The sequence below is a fragment of the Periplaneta americana genome, chromosome 2, assembly GCF_040183065.1.
Source record: "Periplaneta americana isolate PAMFEO1 chromosome 2, P.americana_PAMFEO1_priV1, whole genome shotgun sequence".
NCBI lineage: Eukaryota > Metazoa > Arthropoda > Insecta > Blattodea > Blattidae > Periplaneta > Periplaneta americana.
In genome coordinates this window covers 94,277,127-94,289,252 of record NC_091118.1, presented here as the reverse complement: position 1 = coordinate 94,289,252, position 12,126 = coordinate 94,277,127, and the positions used below count along the sequence as shown (strand labels likewise).

Genomic DNA, 12,126 nt, shown 5'->3' with positions numbered 1-12,126 from the left:
TGGCCCCATTGCTTCCATTTATGGTAGATGATAGGGATGTAATTGCTGTTCCCTCAGCTCTCATCACATAGTATCCCTTGAAGCATGCATTTCGCGGGAAAATTGTCCCGTTTCAATGGTCCACGTTACCTGCGGCGATTGTGTTATTGTTTTGCAAGCTAGCGCCATCAAAAGTCGACATAGTAGGCAGTTGTTTGTTATGAAAACCAGAGGAGCTTACAAAAACGTTCAAGATCTCGCGGCGCCTTAAATAGGCATTTCCAACCTTGATTTCCTTTCTCAAAATACTCAGTTGAGTCTCCTCTAACATCGGTATTATTTTGACCCTGGTATTTGTTACTCTATATAATACACTTTTAGTTCTTGTTTGTTTTTTTTTCTCGTTGTGCAAAATTTATGAAGAATAAAGTATTTTGACAGCTCAAAAAGCTGCTTTCGAGATTTTTACGGAAATATGTCCAGTATTATTGGTATTGATAGCATAGTTTTCGACATGCTGTCTATTTGTTTGCCTGTCAATTGATCCGTCCGTCCGTCCGTGTACAACAATTTCCCCTAAGCAAATTGACGGATTTCTTTCACATTCAGAATTCAGTAGTCAGTTCATCCAAAAGTATTGCACATGAAATGTAATGATTTATAGGCTACTGAAATTTGTGATTCTTTATTTTGAATAACTGTAGAAGACGGCAGTTTATTCAAAATCGACTCTTATAATTTCTTCTTGATTATTTCCGAGATCAGATAAATGACAAGTGAAACTCTGCAGACTGTATACAAATGTTTGTGACATAAAATAGGAATAGGTTACAGGAATATTTCTTTAGCTAAACACGTCTTCCTCACAGTAAATTTCTAAGATTATGTATAAATGCTACATTAAGCACATAATGGAAAAGTTCGGGCAATTTTAAATGACACTATTTCTTATTTCTTATGATAAGTTCTGAAAAAAATCATCCATGCAGAATCCAAAATTTCAGTTTTAAAATACTCTATCTGTTTTTGTCATTAAAACAGACAGGACTTTTGATAAAACAGCACAAATTCCTTTTAAATTAGACGGTGTAGATATATCTCAGATGTTGGTCGTAAAAATACATTTCTAAGATGACACAGATTGAATCAACTCATATACTAATCGAACCCGGGATGGATCCTTTGTGCACTCTATAAATGCGATGATTGGCCAAATCCGACGGGTGGTCCCGGTGACATTCGTGAAAAAGATGCTAACCCATCCTGTCTCTGGCATGACAGAGCCAGGTTCTATTCTCCAAACGAATACCTATTAAACTGTAGCGCCCGGAACCCCTAAAACTTAAATCCTATATCGATAACAAAGAAGTCCACCGCTGTGGAGTAACGGTTAGCATGTCTGACCGTGAAGCGAGCAGATCTGAGTTCAAGTCCTAGTTGGTACAAGTCACCTGGTTGAGGTTTTCCGGGGGTTTCCCTCAATCCATTAAGAGCAAATGATGTTAACTTTAGGCGCTGAACCCTGGACTCAGTTTGCTGGCGTTATCACCTTCATATCATTCAGAAGCTAGACAACCTTAGCAGTTCATAAAGCGTCGTAAAATAACCAATGAGAGAGATAACTGAGACCTTATGTACCCCGAAGGCTTCACCTCAACTTACAGATGTAGGTGAAATGAAAAGTAGAAAATGTTGTTTGGATGAAAGAGGGAAACTGAAGTAATCCTAGAAAACTGTCTGCAATTTTAGCTTTCTCCACCACAAATTCCATTACGATCAGACTGGGATCGAACCCTAACAGCCTGGAAGACTTGCTAGCGCTAAGCCGCAGATGCGGCTACTGACTGACTTATTTGAGATCTTAGGGTAAAAGGCGTTTCAGATTTCACCTTCTCTTTCTTCATCTACTTAGATCTCCCTGTCTCTCTTTGAATGGTATTACGTCATTTCATAGAAGAAGTACTGTAATTTTTAGTGTGTGTACTTGTTCTTCATCTTTTGGTAAAAATAAAAGGTTTGAGATTTTTGCGTTTCATGAAAATAAAATATTCTCTGATATTAAATGTTCCAGTGTATCATTGTTTGAGGCTTCTTCGCCACTACTGTGAGCTCTTAACTGTTTAGTGTCTCCGGGCAGATTGCTGATCTCACTTTCCGACTTTTTCTGTAGGTATGCACCCTTAGTGAAAATGTCCTAATTTTTAGTCGCTAGAAACTCGCCTCCATTCTTCTTCTGTTAGTGCTATTTCCGGACACCTACAACGAGAACGTGGAAGTAGGATTTGGTGACAGAGCAGCTAAGTTTTCATTTTCAGATAAATTAATAAACCGGAAAAGAAAAAAACAGGTCTCAATACCTGTATAAGAAGAAATTGTCTAGACAGTAGCCTACCTGATTAACTTATGTGTTTCATTTTGTGTAACATTTTCCGAATGACTAGTGATTCTGTATATGCTTACAGATTTTTAATAGACAAAGACTTCATTTATATGTTCTGCAAATGTTGCTTTGTTTGTCTGGAATTTATTGCAGTATACATGATTTCATTTACTTATAAAAATGAATGAGATCTTATTAATCAAAATTCTAAGTACTTCACTTTTCCACGTCATTATTCTTCAATTCATTACAATTCATGAATTTGAGTAGACGCTCAAAGTTACTACGATGTGCCCACGGATCTGATGACACATTATTGATCATCATGATTAGTATTAATGGCATTGGTTCAAATACCAAGGCACAAATCACAATAATAGATAATTAATTAATTATGGTCTTTAATATATATATATATATATATATATATATATATATATATAAATTTTTGCTTACAGGGACGGCAGGATTAGTATGGTTCGCTGTTTGGTCCAAAGTTGTGAAGAAAGCACCTGAAGATGACAAGAACATTTCTCCCCAGGAACTGAAATATATTCAGAACTCATTGTGTGACGTTTCACACAAGGTATGTTGCCTTTGAGAATAAAAATACGCTTTATTTCACAGTTATAATTAATCGGTACTTATTTTTATTATTAATTCCAAAACAAGGACAACCTCCCGTCAGCCCGGGTGACGATGAAGATCCAGAACGTAACATAAACAACATATCAACAATATAGCTATATAAAAAATGAAAAATTGAATATATTTACATGCCGTTAACACACAAAATTATATGAGGAATATAAAGTATATATATATACTTCGTTGTAGGGAAACATGGACAGCAGATGAGCAATAATTTCAGTATCGTTTGTTTTTGCTGCATATTGTATTATAAGAAGAAAATATAATATAATACTAGGCCTCTGCTGCCAAGAAACGAGCCGTATCGGAAGCAGGTCGCTGCTGTAGGTTTGTTGTCAACAGTTCATGGTTAAATTACAGACTTACCAACTTTAATGGATAATGCGTGAGTCACCCGAAATTAGCTCACGACTTCCGCTCTCCTCATTGACACGATAACTTTCGGATTCAATATTATGTTTACGTCCTATTGCTGTTTTTGTTGTTGTTGTTATTATTATTATTATTATTATTATTATTATTATTATCATTATTATTATTATTATTATTATTATTATTATTATTATTATTATTATTATTATTATTACTATTACAGAAAGCGCCAATAAAATATGAACGATTTAATTGTTAATATTGAGAAGCGATTAGTAATTTGTTCATGGTATCGTTGGAAAATACAGAGTAAGCTTGGGAGTTTGTATTAAAATGGTTTTAACAATTTTAAAACCATCTGTGAGCTGAAGAGAAACGTGGAGAACGTCATTAAGGCTATATCTGACGATATGTGCCAGAGAGTTGTTGACAGTACGTTTAAATCACTGTATTGTCATTCGCGGCGATCATTTTGAAAATGTTATTCATCATGCATGAATCTCCCAGATCCACATCCTGTCTTTAAATATGTGCAGTAATAAATATAATTGAAGCATATACAATTTGTTCAACGTTATTGATTATTATTAGAATGGTTCATATTTCATTGTCGCTCTCGGTATTATAAGAAGAAAAAGAATATTCCATACTTCATTTTTAAAATGCGAAAACGTAAGTGTTCAAGATTGAACAATCTGTTAAGTAAATATGGAAGCGATATTTGGAGTGTCCAAGCGGAGAATATGTATGTAATGTGGAATTACAATAAGTAGTATGTAATATATAGAACAGTAACAGTATAAAACATAACGAAAATATAAGAAGAGTTCACAATGTAATGCTGAAAGAAATTCAAAATCAGAATTTGTTGAGGATTCCATTCGAGAAACTCGATAACTCACAATTTAAAGGATTTTTCAAGAAATACGAGTAATACAAAACAGTGCATTCCAAGTGAGTCGACAATTCGTGAACGGTATTTATCTACCTGCTATGAAGATAAAATGGTCAATACTATAAAAAGTGTCAATGGTAATAAAATATAGATTTTCATTGACGAAACAACAGACGCTACAGGCAGACACGTCGCGAATGTGATTGTAGGTGTATTTTAGAGCAGTCATGTCAATGAGTACTCGCTGTAGGTATTTGCTCATTCTAGCCAGTCCTTGCTCACAGGTACAGTACACACGTCGCTTCCCCTCCCGCGGCAGTAAGAGTGGAAGTAAGGGTCTTGTATAGCAGGGGTGAGTAGTTACACATGTCTTTCAGTTTTCAAACCAGATGTCCCGCCGAACTTGCAATTAAAACTCATTCGTCTCGTGTGTGACAGAAAACTGGAACAACACAAGGAGAAGAGCATTGTTACCTTTCACCAACCACAATCGCTCTTGAGTCCCTCAGTTACGTCGCTTTGTTAGAGAGGTCATTTCAATATTTGGAAGCACATACACATGTGAACAGTTTTTTCCAGAATGAAAACTAAACAGACACCCTGTTCGATAGACAATCAACTCACGTTCATAATGAGACTTGCTAAAAGTGTTGTATGCCATCCTAGCATTATAAACATGTTGTTACTACATCCAATATCGTGCGTAATCGGCTTAATATGAACGTGTGCCAATAATAGCAATGACGTATTCGCTATGACGTAATACCGGAACGCTTGATGCTCTGTACTCTAAATTGAATTTATTAGTCGTACCTATTCTGACATATAGGCTAGTATAACTGCTTCATTAGACACGTTGACATTTTTGGCTTTCCGCCAGACCACAAATTTGTTGTACTCTCTCTCATACAACTCCCTAGCAGGTACTAGCATAACTTCTGCCTCTTTCGCTGCGTTAATTATTTCTTCCGGAACGTCAGACATTTTTTTATTCTTTCTCTGTTCAATCCCACTGCCAGACGCAACTAATCAAAACGAACATATCAACACTTATGTCAGCTATGCATTCCGAATTATTTGATAATTTATTTCCTACAATTTATAATGCTAAGATGCCATAAAATGTTGTATCCAACTCGTGGATAATCTTATGACACTCGTGAAAATTGTTGCACTCACTATCTTTCGTGCGACAAACATTCATTCATGCCATAATCATCAAGATTATCCACTTGTTGCATAAATAACTATTATTATTATTATTATTATTATTATTATTATTATTATTATTATTATTATTATTATTATTATTATTATCTGGAAAGAAGGAAACAGGCAAAATTGAAATTCTTACAGGATCCAGTTGAGGCGAATAGAGATAATTATTTCAATAACAAACGGGAAGCAAGTCGTACGCTTAGGAATAAAAAGAGAGATTACTTCAAGGAAAAACTGAAGGAGATAGAAACAAATAGTAAAAATAAAAACATTAGAGATGTATATAAGGGCATAAAGGAATTCAAGAATGGATATCAGGCAAGGGTAAACGTGATCAAGGATGAGAATGGTGACTTGCTTGCTCATTCAATCCTGAACAGATGGAAAAACTATTTTGGACAACTACTAAATATACATAGGCCAAATAGAAATGATCGGAACGAAATTGAAATACAAACTGCTGAGCCATTTATACCGGAACCCACACTTTCTGAAGTCGAAATTGCGATAGAAAATCTGAAAAATTATAAGTCTCCAGGTATCGATCAAATTCCAGCAGAATTAATACAAGAGGGTGGAAGCGCATTATCTAACGAAATTTATAAACTTGTACTTGCTATTTGGGAAAAGGAAATTGTACCAGATCAATGGAAGGAGTCCATAATCATACCTATCTTTAAGAAGGGGGACAAGACTAACTGTAGTAACTTTCGAGGAATATCACTTATGTTGACGTCGTACAAAATTTTGTAAAATATTCTTTTGAGAAGGTTAACTCCATATGTAAATGAAATTATCGGGGATCATCAGTGTGGTTTTAGGCGTAATAGATCAACTATTGACCAGATATTTTGTATTCGACAGATAATGGAGAAAAAATGGGAGTATAAGGGTACAGTGCATCAGTTATTCATAGATTTCAAAAAGGCATATGACTCGGTTAAGAGAGAAGTTTTATGTGATATTCTTATTGAATTTGGTATTCCCAAGAAACTAGTTCGATTAATTAAAATGTGTCTCAGTGAAACGTACAGCAGAGTTCGTATAGGTCAGTTTCTGTCAGATGCGTTTCCAATTCACTGTGGGCTGAAGCAAAGAGATGCACTATCACCTTTACTTTTTAACTTTTCTCTAGAGTATGCCGTTAGGAAAGTCTAAGATAACAGAGAGGGTTTGGAATTGAACGGGTTACATCAGCTGCTTGTCTATGCGGATGACGTGAATATGTTAGGAGAAAATCCACAAACGATTAGGAAAAACACGGAAATTTTACTGGAAGCAAGTAAGGAGATAGGTTTGGAAGTAAATCCCGAAAAGACAAAGTATATGATTATGTCTCGTGACGAGAATATTGTACGAAGTGGAAATATAAAAATTGGAAATTTATCTTTTGAAGAGGTGGAGAAATTCGAATATCTGGGAGAAACAGTAACAAATATAAATGATACTCGGGAAGAAATTAAACACAGAATAAATATGGGAAATGCCTGTTATTATTCTGTTGAGAAACGTTTATCCTCCAGTCTCCTGCCAAAAGTCTGAAAGTTAGAATTTATAAAACAGTTATATTATGGTTGTTCTTTATGGCTGTGAAACTTGGACTCTCACTTTGAGAGAGGAACACAGGTTAAGGGTGTTTGAGAATAAGTTGCTTGGGAAAATATTTGGGGCTAAGAGGGATGAAGTTACAGGAGAATGGAGAAAGTTACACAACACAGAACTGCACGCATTGTATTCTTCACCTGACATAATCAGGAACATTAAATCCAGACGTTTGAGATGGGCAGGGCATTTAGCACGTATGGGCGAACCCAGAAATGCATATAGAGTGTTAGTTGGGAGGCCGGAGGGAAAAAGATCTTTAGGGAGGCCGAGACGTAGATGGGAAGATAATATTAAAATGGATTTGAGGGAGGTGAGATATGATGATAGAGACTGGATTAATCTTGCTCAGGATAAGGACCAATGGCGGGCTTATGTGAGGGCGGCAATGAACCTACGGGTTCCTTAAAATCCAGTAAGTAAGTAAGTATTATTATTATTATTATTATTATTATTATTATTATTATTATTATCATCATCATCATCATCATCTAAGCCGCGCATATTGACGTGTAGCCGTTTGCGCCTCTGTCTACTTTTAAAATCTAACAATTACAACATTGTTGCAAACAAACAGCATCCTGCTGAAGCAACATCAACTTCAACGCCCTTAATTAAATTTATAGCTAAAAGCCACAATTTATAGCGGGAAACCAAGTAAGGTCAAAAATAGCATTATCTAGTGCACTCCTAAGTTATTTTTGTTTAATTTGTGTTCTAAATAAATTGGGTGTTTCAAGTAATAGTAGTTCATAATAATTAACGTTTTAATCTAAAATCAGTTGTGTAATGACTATAGAAAGGTCAGTTTGTATTATCATCAATTTTATTATGGCTTTCCATTGTTCATGATTTACTTCTGTAGGCCCAACTATTGCCAAACATTAACTTCAGGACTAGCCATTTCAGTTCATATGAGACATGATGATTTTCACGTCCCCATATGATTGCATTATGGGTATTCACTCGCCCACTGACATGGAAGGTGCTTCATCAGAAATACCCATCTATTCAAGAAGCATTTTGTTCATTCGGTCGTTGTTGAGTAACTTCTTTTGCTTCTTATGCGGTAACAATGATACAAAACTCCCGTGCTTCATTATCACATTGAAACTGAAATGAATTCTGCATCACCCCCATTACAAATTTTATAGTCATTTTATTTTATGTCTTCCCAAACGGTTCAGACTATATTATAATGCAGAACGATTTCTCTATAATTTTTAAAATGTTTTTCTCTCATCTTATAGTTGGACTAACATAACCTTTCTTATCAGGACGTGGTGCATCCTTGGAACAAGTTCTTGACGTCGCTGCCTGTGTGGGCAATAATAATGGCACATTTCACTGAAAACTGGGGAATCTACACTCTTATAACGCAATTGCCAACATTCATGGAAGGTTTGTATTAAAATAACTCCAATAAATTTGCTCAATTATTTTCCATGTATGTATTTAATATAAATCTATCTACCTACCTTTGTGAACAGGAAATGTTTTGACTATTTTTTGCACACTATCAATACGACGAAGTAATGATACTATTTGTTTTATTGAGAGTATAATATATTAACTAATTGGATGATAGCATGGCATTTTATTCTGCAGATACTCTGAAATTTGAGCTCGAGAAGTCTGGCTTCATGTCTGCGTTGCCGTATTTAGTCATGGCCATTGTTCTTCAGTTTGCTGGACATCTCGCAGATTGGTTGCGTTCAAGCGGCATATGTACCACTACACAGGTATTTCCCAACTTTATTCAATATTTAGCACAATAAAACTACATCATTCTATCTGTTTTTGAAGGAAGACATACATGAGTTTCCTGCTAATATATTCTATAATAACACAGATTTGCTATGTTTTGGCGCTTTACTTGACGAAGGGTATTTTTGAATGACTCAGAAAAAAATAAAATGCGTTTTCGTCAAACTCTCAGAGTTTTTATGCAATTCCTTAAGTTCACTATATTTAAATGTCGCGCGAATCTTATGCTGCAATCGATATAATCTACCACAAGTGATTGAACACGATCGACTGTGCAACAATCGATACTTCTCGAGTTATCTAGAAGTACACAGAAGTATTACAATCACATGAGAATAATTTTGAAGTGAAGTTTAGGCCTATATATGTAAACTTTATCAGGTTATTTCAAATCGAGGACACGCTTCCGTACAGGGGCAGCGCCAAATTGGGATTATGGTACTTTGCACTGATTTAATAGTTACTTAATATTGATAAGCGTATTTTTTTACGAGGATCAAGTGCTTTCGACACGGTATATTATAATATTGAACGTAGTTATGTTATGGTACAGAGAGGTTACGAGACGGTTGTAACGGGACGCCATTTTCGTGTTGCGAATATAATTTAGCTATAAGATTATTTTTTATCTTAGTGAGTGATATTACTTTACGTACCTTTTAAGCTTTTGTTGTTTTATTGACGGCTTGTGTAATGACGTTGGTTCTTGTTGTATGTTCTTTACGTAGAGCTGTATACACGGATTGACTGTTATCTGGAATGGTGTAGTTGTGTAGAAATAAAGTAGTTGTGTGCGGAGAAAGGGGAAAAAGGATGGAAAAATGAGAGTGTAGAAGAGTGTGCGAGGGAGGTAGAGGGAGTGGAAAGAGACGATATGAGATAAATTATACTTTTTTTTTGTTTCTGCCTTGAGCGTTTTTTGAGGTGTTGTGATGGTATATTTTTTTTCTCGGAAATGATGCGTTTCTCTTCAAAATCGTTCAGGATATTTCATTGCTATATTATGTAGTTTCTTTCTTCTTTTTTGGCGCCATTTTGGCGCTGCCCCTGTACGGAAACGCGCCCCAAATCGATCTAATGATGGCGACTTCATCACGAAGATCATGTGCAAGTGACTCTAACATGTTTTTTTACATTTGCGGATCTCTTACTCTCAAAAGCCAGTGAGAGAACATAACCTTATTTGTCAAAAAAAGAAAAAACCCTACCTATATTATTTTGGCATAAAGTTAGGAGATCAAGACGAAATTATTCGTGCCATAAACTGTGTCATACATAAGTCATGCAAGCAAGTGTTGGGCACCCACCAATTAAAGAACCTTCAGATAAAACTTGTATCATACATAAAATACAACTGATCCAAATTGTGAGAAACTATGGTACGTACACAATGGAGATATCCTCGTCTATCTCCGAGGAATTGGATATCATCTCAAAACTGGAGCTACACCCCGAGATGTCAAACCCACAGAAGAGCAATAGTTAAATTTAGACAAATAATATTACAATAGAGATAAAATAATACGTAACATATTCGAGTCTTGTCAAATTTCATTCCTAATCATAAAATTGTTGACGTTAGGAAAATATTATTGTAATATTAATTTTCAGTCCTAAAGCTTTTAATAATATCGCAGAACATTTGAACATGTTTGTTTCCTTGGACATTGTATCAATGACATTCTGTCACATGAACGTTTTATCGTATGGCATTTATTTCTTATGACATTTCATTCTATGGGCATTTTGTCCCTATGGAAGTTTTGACAATATATGGTCATTTAGCCTTACGGACAATATACGGTGAAACGATAAGCGAAAAATGTGAATATACTCACAATTTGATCACTGTTTGTACATTATGGAAGACAAGCTGATTATGATGGTTACATTTACTCCAACAGGTGAGGAAACTGTTCAACTGCGGTGCGTTCATCAGCCAGACTGTGTTTATGCTGCTAGCTGCGTTCCTGCTCACTCCGGTGGGCTCTATAACCTGTCTCACCATCGCCGTGGGTCTTGGGGGCTTTGCATGGTCTGGATTTAGGTGAGAGAATATTTGTTTTGTTATTATTTATGTTCATAGATGAAACGACTTTAGAATACCACGTAAGTACTTAATGCCGTTATTGCATTATTGAATTATTTATTTTTGGTGCAAGAAGCATCTTTTATTATGTATTATTTAGCCTTGTGCCATCAATAAAAAACATACCTATGTTTTTAAATTATTTTAAGTGACACAGTCTTTGTATGTACCAAAGTATTTACGCTCTATTCTAAAGAATAGCACATTGATTATGTGTTAATAACGTGTTCAAAACCCGTGCGTTCGCTTCATTTCTAATGTTCGATACTATGTTCATATCTCACCTTCTTTCGAGAATTTATCATGGCTTAGGTTACATGAGAGGAGAAATCTGCACTCGCTTTCTCTCTTATATCGAATTATGCACACTTCATCTCCCTCATTTATTCGCCCGTTTTCATACTCTCTCTCGCTATCATAATATTAATACTCGATCACAACGTGATAACTAGACATCGGATTTTTAGGCACTAAAAATTGCAGTTTTAGGCGCCTAAAATAAGCTCGAAATTTGTAAAATTAGGCTCTATTTTAATGAAAATAGGCATTTTAGGCACATCAAGGTATCATACTTATTTCTTTCACTGAAATTTTTAGTTATACACTAAAATACGCACAAAAAAGTATGTTTAAACATTAAAAAAGAATACCATATTATATTTATAAACAGAGCTGCACAAATTTAATATATTGAAACTAATGAAATAATGATTATTGGTATCAAGATTACTCATTTTAAGTTATTGAAATTCAGTTCCATGCTCAGACTTTATTATAATTATCTGCACAGTACACTACTAGAATTTTTTCTAAATTCTCCACAGTTAACCTTTGCCTTTTGTCACCGAGAATCATTTTGAAAGCAGAAAAACTTCTTTCAACCGAAACTGATGTGAGAGGCGCAAATTTTTAATTAGGTACAATAGAAACATCAATACTTACTGGAACATTTACACTTTCCCCCGATATCACTCTTGATACTTTTTCCAACAATGAAAATCCTACATTCTTATTTAATACGTCGTCCCACTTATTTTTAACTTTTTTCCCAGTTTCGCCCAAAGCAGAATGTATGTTCACTTGAGCTTCCTTTACTATTGCTATTTGGCTACAAAGAGATTGTTTTTTACGTTCTAATTGTTCAATGCTTGCAGGTATGAAAGAAAAGTTTGA

At 35.1% G+C, this 12,126-nt stretch overlaps 1 protein-coding gene across 2 annotated transcripts in view; it reads left to right on the top strand.

Moving 5' to 3' along the window:
• Positions 1-12,126, top strand: part of LOC138694442 (sialin-like) — a 94,077-nt gene that overhangs the window by 57,750 nt on the left and 24,201 nt on the right. For both annotated transcript variants that reach the window (XM_069818152.1, XM_069818151.1), the window contains exons 5-8: positions 2,818-2,945; positions 8,375-8,498; positions 8,706-8,839; positions 10,769-10,911. In XM_069818152.1, coding sequence (XP_069674253.1) covers positions 2,818-2,945; positions 8,375-8,498; positions 8,706-8,839; positions 10,769-10,911 — 529 coding nt within the window. The remainder of the gene's footprint in view (positions 1-2,817; positions 2,946-8,374; positions 8,499-8,705; positions 8,840-10,768; positions 10,912-12,126) is intronic.